Source organism: Pelodiscus sinensis, chromosome 2 (genome assembly GCF_049634645.1).
Source record: "Pelodiscus sinensis isolate JC-2024 chromosome 2, ASM4963464v1, whole genome shotgun sequence".
NCBI classification, from domain to species: domain Eukaryota; kingdom Metazoa; phylum Chordata; order Testudines; family Trionychidae; genus Pelodiscus; species Pelodiscus sinensis.
This window is the reverse complement of record NC_134712.1, coordinates 248,642,810-248,669,879: the sequence shown is the minus strand read 5'-3', so window position 1 is coordinate 248,669,879 and position 27,070 is coordinate 248,642,810. Positions and strand designations below refer to the sequence as shown.

General features: G+C 46.0%; 1 protein-coding gene across 4 annotated transcripts in view; it reads left to right on the top strand.

Moving 5' to 3' along the window:
* The window catches only part of CRHR2 (corticotropin releasing hormone receptor 2), a 274,374-nt gene that overhangs the window by 232,151 nt on the left and 15,153 nt on the right, over positions 1-27,070 (top strand). For all 4 annotated transcript variants that reach the window (XM_075922873.1, XM_075922875.1, XM_075922874.1 and 1 more), the window contains 3 exons: positions 3,797-3,882; positions 10,674-10,809; positions 14,841-14,882. In XM_075922873.1, coding sequence (XP_075778988.1) covers positions 3,797-3,882; positions 10,674-10,809; positions 14,841-14,882 — 264 coding nt within the window. The remainder of the gene's footprint in view (positions 1-3,796; positions 3,883-10,673; positions 10,810-14,840; positions 14,883-27,070) is intronic.

Below are 27,070 nucleotides of genomic sequence, written 5' to 3'. Positions count from 1 at the left end.
CTATCATTTCTACTAGTTTGCCCAATATTGAAGTTAAGCTCATTGGTCTGTGATTTTCTATATCGCCTCTGGAACCCTTTTGAAAAACCAGCACTATATTAGCTATCTTCCAGTCTCCTGATACAGAGACTTGCTTCAACAATAGGTTACCTACAACAGTTGGGAGTTTGACATTTGAGTTCCTTTAGAATTTTTGGGTGAATACCAGCTGGTCCTGGCAACATTGCTGTTTAATTTATCAGTTTGTTCTAAAACCTCTTCTGTTGACACATCAATATCAGCATGGGACGGTACGTCAGCTCTGTCACCCAAAAATAATTGTTCTGATGGGGGAATCTTCCCCACATTTTCTGAAGTGAAGGCTGATGCAAAGAATTAATTTAGTTTCTCTGCAATGTCTTAGTCTTCTCTGAGAGCTCCTTTCCAGGGTATGGACCAGTGCTCGTGTTGTACTCTGCACCCGCCTCCCCCTCCCCTCCCCATCAGTGTCCAACCCATGCTGGGGAAGCTAATGATCCAACCAGCAAACCAATTTTGGTGATGAATCTACTTAAAGTATGTTGCACACATGCTACCATCAGCATCTTTGTCTTCTAGTGACCCCACTGCTTGCTTGGCAGGCTTCCTGCTTCTGATGTGCTTTCAATAATTGTTACTGCTAGTAGTTGTGTCATTAACAAGTTGCTTCTCAAATTCTTTCTTAGCCTTCCTTATTATACTTCACCTGCCAGACTTCATGCTCCTTCCAATTATCCTCAGTAAGTTTTGACTTCCAAATTTTAAAGGATGCCTTTTTGCATCTCAGGGCATCCATTACTCTGCTGCTTAGCCATGGTGGCATTCTTTTGCTCCTCTGATTGTCTTTTCTGATATGGGATATATATTTAGTTTGAGCTTCTGTTGTTATGGAGTTTTTTTAATAGCTCCCACACTGCTTGCAGGCATATAATCATAAAACACTAGAACTGGAAGGGACCTCGAGAAGTCATCAAGTCCAGTCCCCTGCATTCAACCCACGTGATGGCTCCTTCTAATTACCATCTAACAAGCATATTTCTCTTTGCATAGTTCCCTTTTTAAAGATAAATGTTACCACGGCAGGGGTGTTTTTGGAAAAACGTAACAAACAACAAATAGTCTGGTAGCACTTTAACGATTAGCAAAACATGTGGATGGTATCATGAGCTTTCGTGGGCACAGCCCACTTCTTCAGATGACCGGAGTGTTGGAAGTCTTATTTCCCTCCTACATGGATGTTAAATTCAATACATTATGGTTGCTGTTACCAAGCAATTCAGCACAATTAGTTCTCGGATCAGATTCTTTGCGCCTTTGTAGACTAAATCAAGAATTGCCTCTCCAGAACCAGTGGCACCAAAAAGCCGTCATTAATGGAATCTAGAAGTTTTATCTTTGCATTATGCCCTGAGGTTAAAGTTGCCCAATCAATACGAGCATACTTCAAATCAGCCATTATTATTATGCTTTCTGCTTCTCTGGTCCTCTAATCTCCTTGAGTATTTCACAATCGCTGTCATCATAGCAGTCAAGTATTATTCAGTAGCGTGTTCCTGCTGCTAGGTTCTTTTTATTCAAATATGGAATTTCTGTGCATAGCGATTCTGTGTATTACCGGTTTTTACGTATGTCCTATCAGAGTGATGTCTGTGCACTCCTGGTAATATTTTCAAAAGTGACTTAGGGTATGTCTACACTGCACACTAAGTCCAGGCTTTGATTCAGGTTTCACACTGCTTCCATCCATACACCACTCTATCCAACTTGATTCAACAAACATTCAGGAGCCTGGTTCTAGGGCCCTGCTAACGGGATGGGTTGGAGCCCCAGTCCTGCTGAGATTGTGGGTTAGCACAGCAGAGACCCCCTAGGTCCAGCAATTGGAAGCTGAGTTTTTCAGTGCAGTGTGGACACTTAACCCCCGCCTTGGGAATTCTGAGTCCACAAGCCTGGAACCCACAGCTCTACATTTGCAATGCAGTGTAGACACACCCTGTGTGACTTAGGCGCCTCAGTCCCATTTGTAAAAGTGACTTAGGCACTCTTGAGCATGAAAATTGAACTAACAAATGTAGAACAATGTACAAAAATAAGTGCATGCACAACTAACACAATGCTGGCTTGGCCTGGGAGGGCTGCGGGACATGCTCTGTGAGGGAGTTTGGGTCTGGAAGAGAGCTTGGGACAGGCTTTCACGTGCAGGAGAAGCTGGGGGGTGCCGGATGCGGGGCACTCACCTCCAGCAGCCCCCGCAAGAGGCTCCATGTCCCTTCTGTTGCTGGCAGAGGTGCAGCCAAGTGGCTTTACAGGCATACTGCCTTCATCCTCCCTCCCCGAGCAGACTAGGGCTCCCAGTCCATTGGCCAGGAGCAGCAGCCAATGGGAGCTTCAGGGGGGTGGCACCTGCAGATGGAGGCAGCATGCCTGCTTGCAACGGAGCCTCCTCCATTCCTCCACCATGAACAGTGGGGACAGGGAGCTGCTTTTGGGGGCTGCTAGAGGTGAGTGCCTGTCCTCCAACCAGCACTCCCGAGTCCCTCCCGTGCCCCAACCCCTGCCAGACCCAACCCCCCTTCCAGATCCTGTTCTCCACAGCCCCTCCTATGCCCCAGCCTCCTCCACCTCACCCCTGTTCTCCAAACCCCTCCCTCTTAGTTAATCGACATTTTCAATGTACCCCCCCATTCCTCCTGCATGCTGGGTAAAAGGCCTTTTACCATAAGTGACCAGAATTTTCAGGGGTGCTGACCATCTATAGCTTCTATTGATGTCATTGGACTCCTACACATTCACACAGCTCCCTCATTGCCCTTCAAAACCCTTCACCCCCCTCGCCTTTGCTGCCGTGCCTACAAAAACTTGGTGACGGTTAGGCAGCTGGCATGCCAAGATCACTGCCCATGATGCTAATTGGGGCTGTCATTGTTTCCTTGTGTTCCCTCATTTGTTTGTCTCCATCTGTTGTGTCTTGTCTAATGTTTGGCTCACAGGCTGTCTGGGACAGGGACTGTTATAGAGTTTAAATCCAGAAGAGATTGACAGACTATCTAGTCTAATCTTACAGGCCACCAAACACCACCCAGCCAATAAGCCAACAACCAAACTCAGATCAAAGTAGTACAGCCTTCAGGAGACTACCCCATTGTGTGCCACAAACAGAGGAAAGGAGACTCAGGTGTACCAATGCCTCAGGCCCCTGCAATGGCATGGCATTAACTAAGACAGACCCAGAATATCCTGCGCCCATGGTAGCCATGCCACATGCAGCCATTGGGGTTCTATGTGTGCCCCACATGACATTTTGTTTACTGTCAACCACGTGCAGGGTTGCCAGATTCCATCCAAGTTGTTTTTTTCCTACCAGCATTGCTAAAGAGGCACGCACCTATAGCCAAGGCACACGAAGGGAGGTGCATGCTGTTTGCGCACAACATGGCGAGGGTCGGGCGCTCCCTCTGCATCCAATCACAGCACTGCTCTGGTTCGGTTGGCACCGCCCGCAAATTCTAGGTACACAAGCGCAGTGAGCAATACTGCCCTATCCCAGGAGACCCTCTTGGTTATGACAGCCTTGCGGCCCACTGAAGGAGGGTTGCTCGTGTGGCCTACTCACTAGTCTAGACCTCCTCAAGGTCTCTGCCAATCCGAGCAGATAGAAAATTCCTTTCACTTCAGTTGGAGTCAGGCTCACTGTCTATGATTATTCATGTCTCTTCTCAGTATGCCTCATCATTTTACGACCGTTTTAGCTCACTGATCTTTTCTTTGCCTTTTCCAGATAAATTTTGTATTTCTGTTTAACATCGTTAGGATTTTAATGACAAAACTGAGAGCGTCGACCACTTCAGAGACAATACAGTACAGGTAAGTTGACCAGTGCCTTTTACAATTGTTACAAGAAATGTTCTGACCTTCTCTGTGCAGGGTGTACACATTGGGGTGTTATTCATTAGCTACCTAAGAGGCTGCATACTCCGCTACTTGCCCTAACATTGCGCTATGTTTGTATTTTGGGACTGTACACGTAGGCTGCATAGCTGAAACTCCTTATTCTTTAGGCATGCTCTGCTAGGGCCCAAAATGATTTTTAAAGCACATCGACGGAAAATGTGCGTGTATTCTTGCACCCATTCCATTTACTCCTGCCATTGGAATATATGGGCAGATAGATTTGTGCTGCTTCAACTCCTAACCTGTTTACATGCTTCAGGGTGCTCATATGTCTCTGCTGTGCCTATGCAAACATATCTATTGAAGAATTTGGCCCATTGTCACTACCTAGTTCTGCCTGGTATAAAAAATGATACATCCAGAAAGCTACTTTTCCCTCTGTAACATATGGTTGGGAGGAGAGCATTTAACTACCTGTTTCAAAATATACCACAACAGCTGTGCAAATGACATTTTTCTGTAATCTGTTACACTGACGAGTAGAATATTTATGGATCTTAGTTGATGGAAATGTAAAAATGCACAACCTGTACCAAATTGCCTCTCCGTGCATGCCCATAATTTTGTGCATGCATGTAATAATACTTTGCTAAATCAATGGTTGATGTGCAGGCGCAAATTTGGGTCCCTGTGGTATGTTCCTAAATTCCCAGCGAAGGCAATAGGAGTTTGGGGGAAATAAGGAGCATAGGACTGGGTCATCTTCTTGAGTCCACTAATCAAGTAGGTGGACCCAGAAATGTTTCAGTTTGTGACCACAGATTACTGTACATCCCAATGCCGTAAGCACCTGGAAGGAAATGCCGACTTGGAACACCTTGCAAGACCAAAGTACTGGACTATGTAGCACTTTAAAGACTAACAAGATGGTTTATTAGATGATGAGCTTTCGTGGGCCAGACCCACTTCCTCAGATCAAATAGTGGAAGAAAATAGTCACAACCATATATACCAAAGGATACAATTTTAAAAAAAGGTAACACATATGAAAAGGACAAATCACATTTCAGAACAGAAGCGGGATGCGGGGGGGGGTGATAATTATCACCTCTAATACCATTAGCTCACAGACACTTACCTTCCCCCCGCCCCCCGCATCCCCCTTCTGTTCTGAAATGTGATTTGTCCTTTTCATATGTGTTCCCTTTTTTTTAAATTGTATCCTTTGGTTTATATGGTTGTGACTATTTTCTTCCACTATTTGATCTGAGGAAGTGGGTCTGGCCCACGAAAGCTCATCATCTAATAAACCATCTTGTTAGTCTTTAAAGTGCTACATAGACCTGCATTTTGTTTCCGCTACCCCAGACTAACATGGCTGCATTGCTATCACTATTCTACTTGCAAGACCAGGCCTTTAGAGTGCGGCGTGAGAGCTTGTATGGTCATGCAGGTCTCCTGAGCTCTGCTATCGTTTTAGGGCAGGCACAGCTGGGACTCCTCAAGTCAGCTGGCACTAGTGTGTGAAATCTCAGGTACCCCAGTTGAGTGCTAAGCCCTGAAATCTGTAAGTCTGTGGCTTGGAAGGGAGCTTTGCCTCTTTGCCTAAAGAGCATGACTTTGGTGTCTGGTCCACTGCTTTCCTGTTGCTTCTGTCCATGAAACCTGGTTTCAGGATGAGCTGTGAGGTTAATACATTGGCATGATGCTCTTGCTTCAATCCCCTTCTCTCTGCTCTCTGTGACAGAAAAAAAATCTGGTTTTTTTGCTCAAGCCTCGTGCAATGCTACCTAAAAAGGGAAAACGACTGAAATCTTGGCTCCTTGTTCTCCTGGGGGTGAACGTTGGGTCATGTCCAAACATTCCCAAACAGCCTGAATAAGAGGAGCTGGTTTACTCCCTGCACATGTAGTGGGAATTAGGTTTTTGTCCCAAACTGTTTCCTTAGAACATCATAGAATACTAGAACTGGAACGGACATTCAGAGTCATCAAGTCCAGCCCCTAGTCCTCACGGCAGGACCAAGTACCATTTAGACCAAGGCTACTCAACTTTGGAAGTTCTGGGGGCCACAATGATCTCACAGCGCATGCCAAAGGCCACAATTTAAGTGTGGTTGCATATACATGCAAATATATGCAAATAGCGTCTTTCACACTGACGGGCATGACACAAAGTACTTCCCACATTGCTGCAGCACTCCCGGCACCTCCTCCCTATGGGCTAGAAACGCCGACACCCTGTACCCGTCTGTTCCAGCCAGCCCGTCCACTTGCGACTTTCAACGCTCATCCTGCCTGGGAGACATCTCGCCGTTGTGGAGTGTGTTCCCATTGAGACCATGTTCAAAGGATCCCACCTGCAGGCCACGTGTTGAGCCCTGCATAAACCCAAACCACACCGTGTTGAGTAGCCCTGATCCAGACCCCCCCGACAGGTGTCTGTCTAACATGCTCTTCAATTTCTCCAGTGATGGAGATTCCACAACCTCCCCAGGCAATGTATTCCAGTGTTTAACCACAAGAAGACTAGGAACTACATGTGAAAGCAGCAGCACCACTGTTTCCCCCTGGTTTTGAAACTGGGATCTTTCGCATGGTAGACAGTCTGATAACCATGACACCCCAGAAACCAACACTTGTACTGTACGGAAACCAAGCTGCTTCTGCGCACCCTAGATAAAAAAAAAATTTCAGTTTCATCCAACCCTCATGCAGTGTATCAGGGGACCCTCGTGTTTCAGCTCATCTTTTGAACCTAACAGAAGTATCATCATATCGGAAACTGCCCTTATTACACGGTTTGGCAGCTGTGGGTTGAAAACACTGTCTAGCACTCTGGCCGGCATTGTTTCCTTGTGCTCCCTGTCTGTAGCCAGAGGACTGGTCTGAGACATAGAGACTGGGTTGCTAAGCCTGGCCTGCTGGGTGACCTTGGGCAAGTTACCCCTCCCCTCTGTGCCTCAGTTTCCCCATCTGTAAAAGAGGCACATGATCCTTTGTAAAGCGTGCAGAAATTTACTGATGACAAGTACAGTAAAACTCCAGTGGTCCGGCATCCAATGGTCCGGCACTCCTGATAGTCTGGCACCATCTGGAACCCGGAAGTGCTCCAGGCAGCCGGACAATTGGAGCTGGTCTGCCCCCGGCTACCCCGAGTCAGCTGCTGGTCAGTTTCAGCAGCGTCTGACTTGGGGAAGTCTGGGGCAGAGCAGCTAGGGTGCTACCGGGTGGGTCCCACAGTGCCGAGGGGCGCATCCCCCCCCCACTCCACCCCAGACCCCTCATAGCCCCCCCTTTTGATAATCCGGCATATCTGATCATCTGGCACCCCCTGGGTCCTAAAGGTGCTGGATTATCGGAAGTTTACTGTACTATGGCAGAGCGAGGTATGATTATTGCTGTCTGCCTGTTGTTTCTGTTCTTACACTTGGCACTTTTGGGGCTGTCTGTTTGTTCTCTGTACAGCACCCAGGGGGGCTCTGTTCCATGACTAGGGCTCCTACATCCTACTACCATGCAAGTAACATCTAATTGTATTGCTCCAATAGTCACTTAAGCTTCAGACTGCCCCATATGTGTATGGTTTATTGGATACGTGGCAGCTCCTAGAGGCCTTAGCCAGCTCTGTGGTGCTAGGTGCTGTACAGACATACACCAAAGAGACAGCCCCTGCCCTGAAACACTTACAATCGAAGTATAAGATGAGAAACAGCCGGTGGATGCAACAAACAGGCAGGAGCAGCAGGCCCAGTGTGAGGATACTTGACTCACTAGTCCAGAAAAGACTTGCAAGGTATTAGCTGGGCTCGGGCTTCTTGCTCATGCGGCTGGAAAGTGGGTCAGAGAGCGTGAGCGAGAGACGCCGCAGCGGAGGGAATGAATGCAGCCAGCTGGCCCGTGTGTCCCTGCAGCGCCACGCTGGGCTCAGAAGGCAGCGTTGGCTGCCAGGGATTGGCGGTGTGATCAAACGCCTTCCACAGGGCGCCTCTCCCACACGTTCGTTGCCAGGAACTTGAGGCGCCGCCGTTAGCAGCAGCAGCTGACAGAAAAGCCGCAGGGCACTTCATAAGCTGGTGCTGAGACCGTTGTTCCCCTGACCCCTGCTACTCTCAGCTCACACTGCACTGCCAGAAATTGGGATAGGCAGATAACTTCTTGCTTGCCGGATCAGGGAGCGGCTTGGCACCCTTTTCCTTTCTATTATTTCCCTTCCTTTCCACTGAGAAATAGCCAGGGGCTACTCTTATTTTCTTCTCATTCCTTTTTTTTTTTTTTTTTTTTTTTTTTGCATTTCCCAGAGGCAAGGGAGCATGCCATCGACCTGACCTCCTCTTATACTCTTATCCTTTTGCCTTCTGTTTCTCTTCAGTTCATTTATGAGGACTCTGTAGACACAGAGGGATGCCTGGCTGGTTAAGTGCGAGTTTAAGCTGCAACAGCAAAGGGAAGGATTTTACCTGTCTCCTGGAAGACAATAATCCAGCATCTGTCCATACAAATTGGAATTGCAGGGCAAGATTAGGCATTAACCTGTGATTTTAATCCATTGGAACCTAGTTTCCCCAGTTTAGCCCAAATGTCCCTGAAATCAAAGAGCAGAAGGATGATTCTAATCCTTGTTTCAGGAATCTTAGGGATATGGAGGCCAAATTCCTCCCTGGAGTAGAGGAGGTGAGAGGAAAAAAGTGATTAATGCACTAGATTGGGGCTTCCTGGCTCTGCCAGGCAGATGGGCAACATAAGAACATGAGCACAGCCAGACTGGGTCAGACCAAAGACCCATCTAGCCCAGTATCCTGTCTGCCGACAGTGGCCAATGCCAGATGCCCCAGAGGGAGTGAACAGAACAGGGAATCATCAAGTGATCCCTCTCCTGTCATCCATTTCCAGCCTCTGACTATCAGAGGCCAGGGACACCATTCCTACCCATCCTGGCTAATAACCATTGATGGACTTAACCACCATGAATTTATCTAGTTCTTTTTTGAATCCTATTAAAGTCCTGGTCTTCATGACATCCTCTGGCAAAGAGTTCCACAGGTTAACTATGCGCTGTGTGAAGAAAAACTTCTTGTTTGTTTTAAACCTGCTACTTATTCATTTCATTTGGTGACCCCTAGTTCTTATGTTATGGTAAGACACTTAATCTCTCTATGCTTTGGTCCCTACATGGTAAGGGAGAATGACACTAGCTCCCTTATGCCTCCTGCAAGGAGTTTTACAGGATCTATCAAGAAAGGCTTTCTTTCTCCACAGATCCCCCTCTAGACTGCCACTTTTTGCCGACAAAGTGCTGAGTCGGCAAAACACGGTGGCCATTTTTATGCAAATTAGGCATAGGATATTTAAATCCCTGCCTCATTTGCAATGTCGAACTGCCTAATCTGCATCCCTCTGCCGACAGAGAGATGCAGTCTAGACATACCCAGTTATTTTCATCTTTATGAGTGCAGCACCTCCCAAACAACTGAACGAAACTTGCCTTTTAGTTGAGTGATTTACCAGTCTCAGAACGAGTCAAAAGGCCTGTTTCAAGATAGGCCCCACACTAGTCACTGATACAGTGGTATGAAGACAGCATCTTACTCCTGACGTCTGCTGGGAAGAGACACAATCGCGTTTTGTTTTCAAAACCCCTATCAGCTGTGCAAATCCAACCTGGCTGTTAAATTTACGCTCTTTCATCTCCCTTTCATGTTACAATTATAAATCAGTAATTTCTTGTTGCTTAATTAGCTAGCAGACTGGAAATGACATTAATCACAGTGCAACGTTGCTGGGATAGACTGACTGTAATTTGATCATGTCACAAGAACCTCACCACCACAAATCATTTCACAGCTTGATGCCAACTTCCTTTAAATATCACAGTGGTATAGTCCAGTCGGTTCACAGACCGTTTAGGAATCGTTCCTAAAAATACACATCGCTCAAAATATGGGACTAGAGCCAAACCCCTCCTCCCACCAACTCCTCTGGACTTCAAAGTAGTTTTGATCCAGAAGTCAATCAAGTTTTGAATTGCTAGCCACATGGAACCCCTTTGAATTTGCAAGGTGTGTACAGTCGCAGAAGACAGGAAACACGCCATAGAGTAATATGCACTTGTTTGTACGTCCTTACAGTTCATTTTCCAGCACTGAGAAGGTGAGCAGAAGCACTGGTATCAATGCTTGTAGAATAGTAATAGAAATGTAGCCATGTTAGTCTGGTCTTGCTGAAACAAATAACCCATCTTGTTAGTCTTTAAAGTGCTGCATAGTCCTGTCTTTTGGTAGCAATGCAGCTTTCCTGACACCCCCTAGAAGAGAGAATCCAGCCACAAAATACTTCCTTGCTGCCAGGATGGCTTGTTGATCTTCATCATTGCTCCCCCTGGTGTGAAACCAGGCAGGAGAGCAGCCTCGTGTGCATGTCTAAGGCGGGAACTGATGAGGAGGAAAAACATGGAGGTGGCCTGGAGGCAGGGAGACCTGGATTTTTGAGGGGAATTTGGGATGTGAAGTGGGGGCTGATGATGCATGGAGGGCAGGAGAGTCTGTTGGGAAAAGACGGGAAGATTATTCTGATCTCACACCAGTTGAGCACCGGTTGTGACTCCAATGAGCATTGTGGAGTCACGTCTGGTTTCAGCTGGTGTCAGGCCTCCTCTCTCTGGTTCTCCATTGTAGCTGCCTGTGGGTGAGTGGGTCTCTGAGGGTTACATACCTCAGCCTGGCTTTCGTCTCCTTGTAACGCTTCCTCTCTGCTTGCACTCGGCAGGAAAGCAGTAAAGGCGACATTAGTCCTCCTGCCTCTCCTGGGCATCACCTACATGCTGTTCTTTGTCAACCCAGGCGAAGATGATATTTCCCAGATAGTCTTCATCTACTTCAATTCCTTCTTGCAGTCTTTTCAGGTAGGCGAAAATGCTTAATTGCATTCTAGGGCACTGCTAGAGGGATCCTCAGTGCTCTTAGCTGTGAAGCTTGGGGCAACGAGAGCCCCTTTGTAGAAATAACTAGCTAAACAGGTTGGCTTAGCGTCTACGCTCATTGATACAGGGGCTGTCTTTTGCTTCTGTTTGTACTGGGCCTAGCGGAATGAGACCCCTTGCTCCATGCTGGGGCAGGTAGGTGCCATTGCAATACGTGTAACTAATCATTTTCTTTTCATGTTTGTTTCAAGTGATTTCTGGTTGTACGTAGTGTGTCACACATGGCGGAGACCCCTGCCAGAGAGACAGGACTTTATTTGATCAAGAGTTTTGCTGTACTAGTCGGTGTCCTGCCCCACCTCACGTGCAGTGGCATGGGCTCTAATCTGAAGTAGAACATTCCAAACTTGTTGCTAAGTGGAGCATGTGTAATGTCAAGAGGCGGAATCAAACCTGGGACCTCTGGACCTTAGTGCAGGAGCCTCTACAGCAGGGGTGGCCAATCTGTGGCTTGTGAGCCGCATGCGGCACTTCAAAGAAAAATTGCGGCACCCACACCGCAGCTCACAGTTCTTGAAGGGGCAATGTCTGCTCTGTTCTTAAAAGGGCAAATTGGGGTTTTGGGGGGGGGGGTTGCTTGACCAAACACAAAACAGCTTTTTTCCCCTCAGCTCTTTGCACTGTATCCACCACTATTCTGGCTTTTCATCTGTAACGGGTTGGCCACCCCAGCTCTACAGCTTGAGCTAAAAGCCAGCGGGTGCTCAGCTGAGGCTGTCGAAGAAATTCATTTTCTCAGTATGTGGCCTAAGTGCCACTACATGGGATGGTGAACCGCACCTAGTATGTGTGTGCACCCCTGTTGCTGAAGTCAGTGGGAGTTTTGCCATGACCGTGACAGCACCAGGAATCGGGTTTGAATGCGCAATGAGCAGTAGTAAGAGCTCTCTGGGGCAAGCACACGGACTCTTCAAATTTAGACGTGTCATTCTCCTTCCTGAATAGACACCTGCATTCTGGATTGCCAATGACTTCCAAGGGAGCTGGGTCAGTCCCTAATGCAGGGGTACAGCCAAGAACAGCAGGGCAGATACATGTAGCAGTAGTTGGGAACGGCAGCTGAAGGGTGGGGTCTAGGACTGTGAGGGTACATCTAAACTACATGGCTCCGTCGACAGAGCCATGTAGATTAGTGTACTCAAAAAAGGGAAATGAAGCGGCGATTTAAATAATCGCCTCTTCATTTACATAAAATGGCCACCGCGCTGTTATGATCAGCTGTTTGGCGGCACGGCGTCGTAGTCTGAATGCTCCATGGTTGACAAGGGAAACCCTTGTCGACCGCCCCAGTAAACCTCATTCTACAAGGCATAACGGGGCGGTCGACAAGGGATTCCCTTGTTGACCGCGGAGTGTCCAACTACCGCGCCATGCCGCCAAACAGCTGATCGGCACGGCGCGGCAGCCATTTTGATGTAAATGAAGTGGCAATTATTTAAATCACCACTTAATTTCCCTATGTCTAGAAACCTCATCTACATGGTTCCGTCGACGGAGCTATGTAGTCTAGACATACCCTGAGTTCTAAAAGCTTTCTGACATGGACAATTATTTCATATTTGGAGCTGAAGCTCGAAGTGTCTCTCCAGTATCAGAAGCACAAAAGCAAAGAAGAAAACCAGCCCATTTAAGCTGTGAAAGGGGAGATTTTGTACCTATGCAATAAGATGTACTACATTTTTCATTGTATAAAATAAACTTTTTTACCAGCTGGAATATTTTACCAGCTCAGGCTTGCTGCCTGCAGAAGAAATGATTGGTTTAGGAAGAGGAGGCTGCAGAGGGCTATGTGAAAGAGAGAACATCAGGGAAATAGGTCTATGCGGTGATATGGAGTGGTACAGCCCATTGCTCAGAGTAAATCTCCATCGTTGCAATAGACAGTATATTTCTCTTTCACGTGCTAGAGGAAGGCTCTGATTCTGTGCAGGCTTCAGTGGGAGTAAGCTGTTGCGGTATAGCCTTTCTGGGCATTCCCTTTGTGGTCAGAATGGGGAACTCAGGCCTTGTTTTCACTCTGTGGAAAATCAACGCTGCTGCGATTGATCTTCTGGAGTTCGATTTAGCGAGTCTAGTTAATACTCACTAAATTGAACTCAGAGAGACCGCCGCCAGCGTCCGGTTCTCCTGCTCTTACAAGGAATAAGCGAAAGCGACAGGAGCATTTGCTCCCTGCTGTGGGGATGCTGCCAAGCTCAGCTGCTGGTGTAACCACTACCAGGTGCATTTGAACTTGGAACATTAAGTTGGGAGCCTCTACAGCTTAGGCTGTAGAGCTCCCTTGTTGTTACTTCTCACTGTAAGTGCCACTGCATGGGACAGTGAACCATACTAGGGCTATGTTTGGACAACATCCCTCTTTCGAAAGAGGGATGTAAATTAGACACATCAAAATTGCAAATGAAGCTGGGATTTGAATTTCCCGTGCTTCATTTGTATAATTGCGTCACGGCATTTTTTGGAAAAACGCTATTTCGAAAGTGAAACCGCGGCCTAAACATGGTTCTTTCGAAAAGAAAAGCCTTTTTCGAAAGATCCTGTAAACCTCATTTTTTGAGGAGTACAAGATCTTTCGCAAAAGACTTTTCTTTTCGAAAGAACCACGTCTAGACCACGGTTTCACTTTCAAAATAGCATTTTTCGAAAAAACGCCGTGGCGCAATTATGCAAACAAAGCGCGGGAAATTCAAATCCCAGCTTCATTTGCAATTTCAGTGTGTCTAATTTACATCCCTCTTTCGAAAGACGTACCCTAGGTGAGTGAGTTACACTGGGTCTAATGTAAAGCTGGCCTTAGGGACATGACCCTCTCCTGGAAAGAGACAAATCATCATAGGCTCTTTGGGTCTGGAACTCACCTCTTTGTTCAGTGTTTTACAGTGCCCTGTGTGGGGGGAGGTGTTCTTTCAGAGGTGAGCCGTGCCCTGCAGGGAAAGAGGCGCAGAGAGGGGCTACCAGGCTTTAGCCATTAAAATCTGGGAGGCACATGACCCTTTTAGGGACACGGTGTAACCCCGTGAGCCCCCCATATGTCTCCTATTTGTCTAGCTCCATGACTGTGTCTCCTAGGTGCTACAGCAATACCGATAAAGAATAACAATAGTAGCTGAGACAATAAAAGGGATTTAAAATACTGCTGTAAAAATGTATATTATCTGCTGCGCCCTGCATCAGGGGCCTTTATCCTGCAATAGCAGGTGGTCTAATAAGTGTTTTCCATTTGCAGTGTCAATGATCACATACATATGGGTGAAATCCTGGGCCCATTGAAATCAACAGAAGCTTTTAAATTGACTCCAGCTGGGCAAGGAATTTACCCTATGTCTCTAGATCAGTTCTCTCTAATGCATTCTGATTTATTAAGGGTGGTATTTTTACCACCCGACTGGTCATTCCCGGCATAATTCCGCCAAAATCAGGGGGTCTGCTTGCGGAGTAAAGCACCACCGAACACAAACAAATAGCAAAGGTGTGATTTTAGCTTTAATCTATGCAGCACAGGCAATAATTGTGGGGAAACATGGCATGATCTGCTGTAGCACGGTCTAGCCACCCCACTACAAGTCCACGTGTGACTGGGTATACACTCAAGTTGCTAGTTTGCCAGATGTGCCTATCCATGAGAGAATCACATCTCTGTGTGCACAAGAGATAGACTGCGAGGGCTGCAGACTCTAACCCTTTCTGGGTCCCATATTCTGTGAGTAGCAATGGAGCTCTGCTAGTAAGTGCCCTTTAATATGACTCTGGCATAGAGGCAGACTCTAAGGAAGTTTACTGAAATGCAGCCGTCTTCCTCCAAGAGCAGGACCGGCAAACATACCTGGGTGGTGTGCTTCTGTCCGGTGTTGTGACAGGGCAACACTGGAGCACATCCACACTCACTATTCTGCATGTTTCGCTATGCTTGGATCAAATAAAGATCTAATAACGATTCCCTTTATTTCTTCCAGGGTTTCTTTGTGTCAGTATTTTACTGCTTCTTGAATGGCGAGGTAAGTAGCATCCTATGCTGCTGGTGCGATTAATTATCATAAAGTGTAAGCTGTTTGAGTGTCTGAAATGAAGTGCACTTGCACTGCCTTGCATTCACATCACCTTGGGTATCTAGAAGACATCTCTACTGATGTGCTTCTGACCTCTACAGCCCACTACGTGAAAGCTCTTTGCTTACAGCACCTTTCTCAAGCAGAGGTTGACACCTTAATGCAACATTGACATACCTACCAATGATCATTTTTGTTCTTCACTTGAATAATTCATTGAATTTTACTCCCTGTCTGACTTCAATGCTTGTTCAGTAGATGCCTGTTTATTTAATTATGATTCAGGATCTTTTTTACAATGCATTGGCTAAGAGTCCACATACATGACGGTACATTTTGCGCCCTAATTGAACAGGTCTGGCGGTCTTTCTTATCCAGGATTCTTTCTCTGAGTGGTCTGTACCAAATGCTTCAGAGGCCGAGAACAGCCTGAAGAACAAGGGGACAGCCCCTAATGAGCAATTGTGGAATAAGCTGCCCATACAGGAAGTTGCTTACTAACTCCTATCCACTAGCAGTTGATTTAGGTCCTGCAATATGAGGGTTTATAGCCCTTCTCCATTTTTTTTAATGCTGATAGGTAGAGCTGAGCCTGGGACCTTGGTGCATGAACCTCTACTGCTTGTGGTAAACACCAGGGCTATGTCTCCACTACGCATTGTTGCGCAGTAAGATATGCAAATGAGGCACAGAGATGACTATCGCCGTGCCTCATTTGCATACCAGATGAGCAGCCATTTTTGCAGCACAGGCTTTTGCGCAAGAAGGAGCTGTCTACTCTGCTCCCTCTTGCGCAAAAAAAACCCTCTTGCGCAGAGCTGTTCTTCCTGAAAATAAGCAGCGGAACAGCTCTGCGCAAGAGGTATTTTTTGTGCAAGAGGGAGTAGTGTAGACAGCTCCTTCTTGCGCAAAAGCTTGTGCTGCAGCTCATTAGGTATGCAAATGAGGCGCGGCAATATTTGTCCCTGCGCCTCATTTGCATATCTTATTGCGCAACAATGCGCAGTGTAGACATAGCCCCGTTGACTCTCAGCTAGGGCTGTAGAGCAAACTCATTCTCTCTCTCTGTAAGTGATCTAAGTGCTACTACATGGGACAGTGAACCACACCCAGTAGGCGTATGGGTTACACTTACTCTGTGGATGATGTCTTTAGTTGTATTAATGTGTATTCCTTTACAGAATACAGCCAAGTTCCTGGCCTCAGTGACATCCTGTGGTAATGAGTTCCACAGATTAATTATGCATCGTACATAACAATATAGCTTTCTATGACTATGGGGCCAAATAGGACATTATTGCTGCTGTTGCACAGGGCAAATTCTCCAGGGGCCCCAATGTTCTCATCCCCTCAGTAAAGAAACAGAGGCTGAAATCTGTCCCACTGATTTAATCCAACACCTCAGACTCTCATTGATCGGTGCACTCCATTCCCACACTTTGCATGCCCCGGTAGCTTCTACTCTATGGACTTGAGCAGGAGCCTGGGGGCAGTCCTGATGGTAGTTTGTTTCAGCAGCTTAGTCAGGGGATATTTCCGTTTCCTTGGAGTGGGAGCAGGGATGGGCGATCCGGGCAGCTGCCCAAGGTGCCAACCGATGGGGGGCGCCTGATGGCAGCTGTAAGGGGCCCCCCCAGCACCGCGGCAGCCCCCCCCAACCCCACGGCAGCCCCCCCCAATCCCCACAGCGCCGACAAGCAGTGCCTTTACCCCCACAGCCGCGGGGCCCTGCACAGCCAGGCGTGGCCCGCCCCAGGCTGCGCGCCAGTAGTGATGACCAGGCCAAGCTGGGCAGTGCATGCACCGTGCGTTCTGGGGGCGGGCCCCGGGTTGCACGCCAGTGGCCGTGGCTGGGCAGCGCATGCACCGTGCGCCCCAGGGGCAGGCCTGCACATGCGCCGTGTGCCCCGGGGGTGGGCCCGTGCACCCTAGGGGGGCAGGCTCATGCCCCAGGGGCAGGCCCGCGAATACGCCATGCGCCCAGGGGCGGCGCTGTGCACCCAGGCCCGGGGTGCCAAAATGGCTCGGGCCGGCCCTGGGTGGAAGCAGTATCGCATAGACAAAGATGTAGCTTCACTTTACCAGCGTTCCAGGACGTTTTTCCACTCTATGAGCCAAAATTCACTGCTCCGGTGACACCATTCATTTCAGTGGGCTTACAGCAAAGATGGCCTGGCCCCTAGAAGCACAACTATACACTTTCCTGTATGTCTTGTTGGATGTGTATGGCCAGATCTGGCAGGTTTTCCCAGTCTGTGAATCTCCCAATAATATCTCATTAGTTCTAGGGTCCATATCCGGGTTTCTCTGCATTTGGATGTCTACTGTGTGCCTTGGTTTTGACTGCCTAATGCCCTGTGGGCTTCCTAGTTGCTAAGATGTGATATAGACCAGCTTAGATAAGGACATCGACTTCCACACGGTAAAATGGCACTATAAATAAGAAATGCGCGACATAAGGGTGACATATGCAAGCTTTTCATTTGCAACAAAGGGTTCGACGCAGAATAACTAACCTAGATATGAGCAGGAATTACAAGTATTAATACTTGCCTGGAAAAACTAGAACCTGCCACATCAGTTGCAGTGTTTTGCAATAGAGTTGCAGCATGCCTCTTTGTGAAGAGAAAGGCTTATCAGAGAGCTAACTTGCCACCTGTGCCCTGCGGGAGGGGCTTAGTTGTCCAACCAGTGTGTGATACACTTTCCCTTCACAGGCAGGCATGTCATGCATCAGATCTTCTCACCCCCCTTCTTCCTGTTTGTACAACCCATCTCCAGTCATTTGTGCTTTCTCGCCCTTGACATCACCCAATAAAAAGGCAAATAGTCAGGCTTCTATTAACTTGAATTGAGTTCCACTGAAACTATTAAAAGGATGTCCCAGATGGGAAGAAACTACCATTCATTGTGCAGCAGAGGGCAGTTCATTAGTTGATTAAAGGATGCATCGTGCTTCAGGTAGGATCACAAATCCACTTGATGGCCTGCACTTTCTATACACCTGTGAGTGCTGAGTCTCTTCCAGTCTATTAAATTACTTAATTCTGTGCACGTCAGCTCATCCTTGATTCTTTATTTTAGTTCCTTTTTTTACTTTCCCTTCTAGATTATCATTTTTACTGCAATCAAAGATGTGCTCACTGGTGGCTCATTTGACTGATATTAATTACATCCTTCATTGGTCTTGTGATGTTGCTGCATCCACCTCTCTTTTCAGCGACCTCTGCTTTAGACCGATATTCTCTGCTGTATCTATGCTTGTTTATATAGTGAAATTGACCAGGATAATTCTTGTGGCATAAGCCAGTGGTTCCCAACCTGTGGCCCACAAACCCCTGGTGGTCCCCGACGGTACTGCAGAAGGTCCCTGGGACGTTTTAAATGTTTACTTTTCTTTTTTCTTTTCTTTTCTTTTCTTTTCTTTTCTTTTCTTTTCTTTTCTTTTCTTTTCTCCCACGGGATCCGTGAAATTTTAATAGGCCTGTATTTTGTTTCAAAAAGGTTGGGAACCACTGGCGTAAGCTATTCTGCAATAGCTATACAGGAATAACTCCTCATGTGGACATTCTGTAATCTTTCCTGGAATAAAGGCTTGCCTACACTACACAGAAGATTGAAGCTGCCGCAGTCCCTCTTCTGGGATTCGAATTACCGGATCTAATGAAGACACACTAATTTGAACAAAGAGGGTGCTCCCATTGGTGCCAGTACTCCTGCTTCTCACAAGGAGTAAGGGAAGTTGACAGGGGCATGTACTCCTGTGGACATCCTGCTTTGTGGATGGTGCCAAAACACGATTTAAGATACTTCAACTCCAGCTACATCATTAATGTAGTTAAAGTTGAGTATCCTAAGTTGACTTTCCCCTTTATTGTAGACCAGGTCTTAAAGTTACTTAATTCCAGAATAAATAATACATATCCAAAACCAGAATAATTATTCTGGAATAAAATAAATGTTTTCCCCCAGAATCGTGTGTCCCTAAAGAAAGCTACACCAGAATATCTAATGCATTCAGATCTAGAGAAGCCCTAAGCCTTTTTAAAAGTCACTTCGTCCCTTGCTAATGTGAAAGCCACTTGGCTGATCTGTTTTTTCTTTCTCTGACAGATGGTACAGTACCACATCTCAGAAGGTTGTATGTACCCATACTTGTTCAGATACTATAGTATTGGGAGCCTTATATCCAACAAACAATCCATCCGTTAGATAGCCAAGCCCACTTTTAGCAGTGACACCAAGTATGGAAAAATCATTGCTCAAGAGCTCTTGTGATGTTGTGATCTGACCTGGTCGTGGGTCCCCAGGGGATACTAATAAACTACTGACTGTCTGTAACTATTCTCAAGCTATTATGGGGTGTAGATGAAAATGACTGAAGTCCCTGGTGTGGTTGCACTCTGCCATCTGTGAAACTTGCAAGCTGGAAAGGGATTTCTCACGCTAGATGAGGTACGTCTTGGAATACAAAGCAGAATGTTGAAGTTAGTATGGTGGTCTCTGTTGAGCTCTTTCATGTATGCAGCACTGGAGCTTAGATTCTTCCCCTGAAATTGTGTCAAATTAAACATTTCATCCAAATTTAATCACTCCCAAATCCTGTCTGCTTTACAAGCCATGTATATTGCTTTGCTCCTCTAGCACTCCCCAGAGGGCCTGCAGATGCTCCTTCCTCCCCAGTAGCACTTTATGCAATTACCATATTATCTGCTTCTCTCCATGCCACAAGCTTTCCTGATAGTTTTCACAGCTCTTCTAGCTGTTTCTTCATTCCCTGGATACACATGGAAAGATCACAGAGAAATATCTCAGAGCACTGTCACTCCAGTCCCTACTTTCAAATATCACCAGCAACATTTCCAAAGTCAGACAGTATTAGGAATTTTTTTTTGAGAAACTTTAATAGGAGGGTCCTTTTGTATCTGTTTGGAGGATGGTCTCACTGCTTTCAGAGGCAGGAACTGCTTTGAGTGCCTTTATTCATCCTGGGACAACTTCTCCCTTTGTTATTCTGGAATCAAGCTGGAGTAATGCGGGAGTCAAATTCCTGCAGATTCCCACTCCTGTCATCAAAGGAGGATTAGGGGTCTTTGTTTCTGAGGGCTGAGCCTTTTTGTGCTTTGTGGCAAACTTCTACCCCGATAATCCTGGGGCAGTTTAGCAAAGGTTCGCTAGAAAAGGAAATGTAAGTGATGCTTATTTTTGCTCATCTCTTCTGTCCAAACTCATTCTTTGTTAAATTTAATTTTAAAAAAGCCAGAGTGAATGACATTTCCATTCAGCCTTCTGTTCAGTTTGCTATATTAATAGATGTTGAACTTAAAAGGCATGATGCTGAGAAACTAGGGGTGCTAACAACATTTCCTTTCTTTTTCTCTCTGTCTGCCCTGCCTATTTAAACCATCAGGTCTGTGGGGGAGAGACCCTCTCTTACTCCATGTCTGCACAGCAACCCCTAACGCCATGGCACAGCTCTAGCACAAACTAGAACAAGTGGTCTGATAGCAATCCCGATAGCAAATAGGACAGACTCAAGTACGGTGCAGCTTTTGGTGACCCACCTGGCCACGCCTTGAGGCCAGGAGGTTTTCTTGTGCACCTTGCACATTGCAGGTTGCCTCTTCAGTACCTTGTGCCCTACTGACCAGAGGCCAGAAGTGAATTTCCCTCACCTCCAATCAGGGTTGCCCAAGTAACAACCAGAATCTAAAACGCTTCTTCAGAAAAGCAAATTCTGTTGAGAGTTACAAGAGCAAAGACAAGTGGCAGGAAATTGTCTTCAGCCTAAGGACCAGATAACAGCCTTTGCCGAGCAAGCTAAAATCTTGGGCTACGTCTAGACTGGCATGATTTTCCGGAAATGTTTTTAATGTAAAAGTTTTCCGTTAAAAGTATTTTCGGAAAAGAGCGTCTAGATTGGCACAGATACTTTTCCGCAAAAGCACTTTTTGCAGAAAAGCATCTGTGCCAATCTAGACGCACTTTTCCACAAAAAAGCCCCAATCGCCATTTTCGCGATCAGGGCTTTTTTGCAGAAAACAAATCCGAGCTGTCTACACTGGCCCTTTTGCGCAAAAGTTTTGCCCGAACAGGAGCAGCATAGTATTTCCGCAAGAAGCACTGATTTCTTACAGTAGGAAGTCAGTGCTTTTGCGGAAATTCAAGCGGTAGACAGCTGGCAAGTTTTTCCGGAAAAGCGGCTGATTTTCCGGAAAAACTGGCCAGTCTAGACACAGCCAAAGTATCTTGCTTACACACACACACACGTTCTCTCTCTCTCTCTCACGGCACACAACTTTCCACTGGGCCAGAGGGTGCTCACTGTTCAACCCCCAACTCTGCCCTAGGCGCTGTCCCCCTCCATCCTTTCCTCCTAGGATCCTGCCACTTCCCACCCTCTCCACTGAGCCTGTCCCATCCATGCTTCCCCCCTCCAGTGTCTCCTACTGAGAAAGAGCTGATCCCAGTGGGCATGAGGAAAAGGAAAAGGAAAAGGAGGCACTGACCGGTGGGGCTGCACATGGGTGGGATGTCCTGAGAGTGGTGGTGGGAAGATGATCAGGGCTGGTGACATATTACTATTGCTCTTTGGCAATGTGCATTGGTCAATTCTGTCTTCTTCCCAGGGTTAGGTTAGCCACAAGCAGGATCGGTCTTTATTGCCACTTTGTTCCTGGGAAAGCTCCCTGGCTCCGCTCTCTTTCTCATGTGCCACGTTCCCCAGGGGTGCGCCCACACAGCACCCTAAACTCGAAATAAGAGACGCAATGTGCACTACACAAATTGCATCTCTTATCTCGAATCTATTTTGAAAGAGCTTCTTTTGAAATTTGGCGCATCTGCACATCACCAAATTTCGAAATAACGCACTATTGCGAGCCATCCCTCACTCCTCCCTCGTGCAACGAGGTTTACCAGGATGGCAAAATAGCACACCCGTTATTTCGAAAACTATTTCAAAACAACAGGCGGCTTGTGTAGACGCGGGGTAGCTATCTCGGGATACCTCTGATATAGCCGTGCAGTCTAGACGTACCCAGATGTTTGAAGAGAAAGGGTAGAAGAAGGAGAGAGCTTGACACAGAGACACTGTGTCCCCATCCCATTTGCAACACTCTTTTGGTCCCCTCTGTCCATATTTGCTGTAGGGGTGTCAGCAGCTAACTCATGTCACTAATAAAATATTTTTTTTCCTAGTCCTTTCAAGTTATCTTCTGCCGCCATCTTATTACTACAATAGTGCTTCATAGAGAAATGATCATACTCCAGGCAGGACACTACGGCAGTCGCTTTATGTGCAGTGTTGCTAATTCATGCAATAGTTGGTGGTTTTCTTAAAGCTCCAGCTCTTGGAGTCATGGGAATACATACACATCTCAGCTTTTCCATTTTTTTTAAAAAAAGCTTCTAGGCTTTGTGGTTGTAGAGAGAAAGTTGAAAATGAAAGAAAGTGCAGCCAGATGACTCAGAGAGCAGAAGGCCTATAAAAAGAGCCCAAACTTTATTATTTTTCTAAAAACTCATGGTTTGCGGAGGGGTTGGGGGTTGACTCATGATTTGTCAGTAATTAGGGTAGGCACTCATGCATATATATTCTTCACTTGGAAGAGTTAGGCTATTAAATCACTCCCTGTGAATAGTGTATAGAATTAGATGACAGAATCTATTTTTACTCCTCTGTTATCTCACGTTTTAGTAAGGGACAGTACCACAAGAATGGAACTTCCTTTGCACAAACAACTGTAGGGCCAATGTGACTTTGTTAACTACAATGAGAATTGAATCTATGGGCCAGATCCCCCACTGCAGTGTTTCTTAAACTTTTTAAGACCAAGGAACACCAAACAATATTTTTTATGAGGAACAAAAAAAAATGTTGGGGGAAAAAAGGGTTGGGGGGGAAGTTATTGAGGAAAAAAAGGGTCGGGGGAAAGTTATTGAGGAAAAAAAGGTCGCCTGCCCCTTTAAGGGCGGCCATTTTGAATTCTGTTGTTTTCTCTGGCACACCTCCAACTGCCTCGTGGCACACATCTATATGCGGCCAAATGTCGGGAAAAACCCCTCTTTCGAAAGCCAACTGCACACCTCGTTTTATGAGGAATAAGGGGGCTTCTGAAGGGGGGGGGTTCCAACATTTGGCCCCGTGTAGACAGGCCAAATATCGGAAAATCCTCTTCCGGGAAAAAAAAACTGACAAAGATATGCAAATGCAAGCACAATTTGCATACCTTCTTCAACCCCCCCCTCCCCCCGGGGAACCATACCCTTATAGAGGCACATGTGTGCATTTCAGTGAGATTTAGGTGCCTAAATACCTTTGAAGATCTGGGCCAAAGTATCTGAGTGTCTTTCCCAAGATTTCACCAGGAGTCTATAGCAGCACTGGGGCTATGTCTAGACTGCATCCCTCTGTCGACAGAGGGATGCAAATCAAGCACATCGAAATTGCTAATGAAGCAGGGATTTAAATATCCCGCACTTCATTAGCATAAACATGGCCGCCGCTTTTTTGCGAAACGGAGTTTTTTTTCTAAAAAAATGGCAGTCTAGATGCGGGTCTGTCAAAAATAAAGCCTTTTTCGACAGATCCTGTATTCCTAAAAAAATGCGGTGGCCATGTTTATGCTAATGAAGCACAGGATATTTAAATCCCTGCTTCATTAGCAATTTCGATGTGCCTAATCTACATCTCTCTGTTAACAGAGAGGTGTAGCCTAGACACACCCTAGGAATTGAACCTGGGTTTTTTAAATCCCAGGCACATGCCACGAATTGGGCCTCCCCCTTTCCTTTCTCCTCTGGTTACAGTTTGTAAGATGAGAACCTTTTTGCCATGGCCTTGACACATGGCAGCTCACTTAGATTGTTAAAGCTCTATGCATCAGGCAGGCGTGGTGGTTACCAGAGCCTCAGACCCTTTAAATCTCCAGCAGAGCCCTGCACAGTACACTCCAGACAGCTCTGAGGCCTGGAGTGGGGAGGCGCACCCTGGTTGAGGCAGCGCTGAGGGCTGGCTTCCCCCAGTCCCGCCCCTTCTGCCCAAGGCCCCGCCCCTTCCAGGAGACAGCGCCACCCCCCACAACTTGCCCAGTGGCCCAGCAAGGCTTTTGGCTGCCCTGGCATCAGCACTAGGGACGAGTAAAGCAATTCAAACAAAGCAAGCTCTGACCCAGTCCTTTGCCCCAAATACTAGGCCAATGGAATCCAAAGTTATGTTGTGGTTCACAACATTTTGGGTAATGTATTTTTAACACAGAGTTTTGTAGCTCTCTGCATATCCCGGGCTCCCCTGGGACACAGAGAGCAGGAGAAAAAATGACCATGCTATATTTCAAGCCTGACTGAAATAAGGTGGCACAGGAATGGATCACTAAACCAGCCTTTTTTTTTTAGATTTCAAGCACGCTACTTCAACTCTCAAGTTAGTAGCAGGTTGTTCTCAGATATGTAGGTACAAATTCACTCCTGGCACAATGGCGAAATACCACTTACATCCTGAAAACGGGTCTTCTGGAGGATTTTAAGTGATGCGTAGAGCTGGCTTCTACCTGTAGACTTCAATGCAAAGAGTACTTGCATCTCTGGGAATTGGATTCAGCCCTCCAGGTTTAAATCAGTTTTCTTAATCTGATAGGCAGATTTGATTTAGTCTTTGAGAATTTATGAAAAATGACGCAGTGCACACAGATGCCTGCTCTTACATTACAAGCCACTTAACAACAATAAACCTTGATTGCCAATTTTTACATTTGTCAATCACAATATGGATCGAGATGTTCCAGAAAGACTCTTCTAAATTGATGGACAGGTCACAACAGAACATGCGATTTTATGTAACATCCTTGTTTAATTAAAACTTCATTGCCGCCTGTGAAGGCGGATTGTGCTGGAGAGAACTGATTATCCATGCAATCCTTCTACAGGATAGATGTAAGTGCACTTCAATTAAAAGAGCTTTATTATTTCTGGTTTTTTGAAGCTGGAGTTGTGGTCATCTTGTACTACCCAGGGATGTAGTTGACTTCTGTATACCTATGTATTTGGGTGTTAATGCATAGTAAAACTGCATAGTGTGATAGATGGATAGACAGACTTTAAAATCTGATTTTAAAATTATGAAATTTTATATTGAGTGTGTGTATGTATGTATATAGAGATTCATAATTTTAAAATCAGACAAGACCATTAGTTTATCTAGTCTGACCCCCTGTTTAACATAAATCATAGAATTTCACCCAGTTATCCCCGTGTTGCTCTGAGTAACTGGTGTTTGGCTAAAACATAACTTCTAACTTTTCAAAAATCAGGCAGAAATTTTCGCTGGCTGCAATATTTCTTTTTTCCCCTGAATCTCCCATGTTAGCATTATAACTTGACCAAAATTTCAAAATTGGTAAAATTAGGACCCCTTCTGCATGCCACATATGTTGCATGCAGATGTGTGTGTTAACTTGTGTGTGTTTATTGAGGTCGGACATCTGTTAAATATGCAGTTTTGCATCTGTCATCACCACACTACGTAAATATAGGTAGGTATGTAATGGAGGTAGCGGGTATGGACATGTGGTCCATAGCTCCTATAGCCAGGAGTCCCTTTATCCACTGCTGCAATGCAGCCATCTCTGGAATATAGCACAGCAGCTGATTCACAGCAGTGCTGCCCAACAGGCTAGGTCAGGAGGTAATTCCATTCCTAATGGTATTACAAGAGAATTCAAATTAGTCAGAGTATAATTGTTGTCACAGGGCCCAGTTGAGTGCCCCAGCTCAGCCACTGATGTCAGGGAATTCAGTGACCAAGCCTCCGGGTGTTTTAAGCTTCACGGGCTCTCAACTGGTTGCCATGCTGTTTCCTCTCTTGGCATCTCTGGCATATTTCCTGTGCACCAACTCTGCCTATTACCTTTCATGGACATTGAGCTCCTCAGCCCACCTGCCTTAGGCCCCCATGATCTGTGCTAACCCCCAAAATACCCCTGTACCTTAAACACTACTTTCCCAGACAGCGTGAGCCTTCTAGATTAGTGATAGAAATGTAGCCGTGTTAGTCTGGGGTAGTTGAAGCAAAATGCAGGACAATGTAGCACTTTAAAGACTAACAAGATGGTTTATTAGATGATGAGCTTTCGTGGGCCAGACCCACTTCCTCAGATCAAATAGTGGAAGAAAGTAGTCACAACCATATATACCAAAGGATACAATTAAAAAAATGAACAAATATGAAAAGGACAAATCACATTGCAGAACAGAAGAGGGATGCGGGGGGGGGGAGGGGGAGGAAAGAAGGTAAGTGTCTGTGAATTGATGATATTAAAGGTAGGGAGAGTGGGATGTTTGTGAGTTAATGGTATTACAGGTGATAATTGGGGAAACTGTCTTGGTAATGGGTGAGATAGTTCAAATTCTTGTTAAGTCCTTGTTGGCAAGTGTCGAATTTTAACATGAATGACAGTTCAGAGGATTCCCTTTCAAGTGCAGATGTACTTGAAAGGGAATCCTCTGAACTGTCATTCATGTTAAAATTCGACACTTGCCAACAAGGACTTAACAAGAATTTGAACTATCTCACCCATTACCAAGACAGTTTCCCCAATTATCACCTGTAATACCATTAACTCACAAACATCCCACTCTCCCTACCTTTAATATCATCAATTCACAGACACTTACCTTCCTACCTCCCCCTCCCCCCCCCCGCATCCCCCTTCTGTTCTGCAATGTGATTTGTCCTTTTCATATTTGTTCATTTTTTTAATTGTATCCTTTGGTATATATGGTTGTGACTACTTTCTTCCACTATTTTATCTGAGGAAGTGGGTCTGGCCCACGAAAGCTCATCATCTAATAAACCATCTTGTTAGTCTTTAAAGTGCTACATTGTCCTGCATTTTGCTTCAGCCTTCTAGATGACAGTTTAACTCTCTGAGTCCAATAGTTATAGTGCCCATCTATAAAAAGGGAAATAAGAACAACCCAGGAAACTACAGACCAGTTAGTTTAACTTCTGTGCCAGGGAAGATAATGGAGCAAGTAATTAAGGAAATCATCTGTAAACACTTGGAAAGTGGCAAGGTGATAGGGAACAGCCAGCATGGATTTGTAAAGAACAAATCATGTCAAACCAATCTAATAGC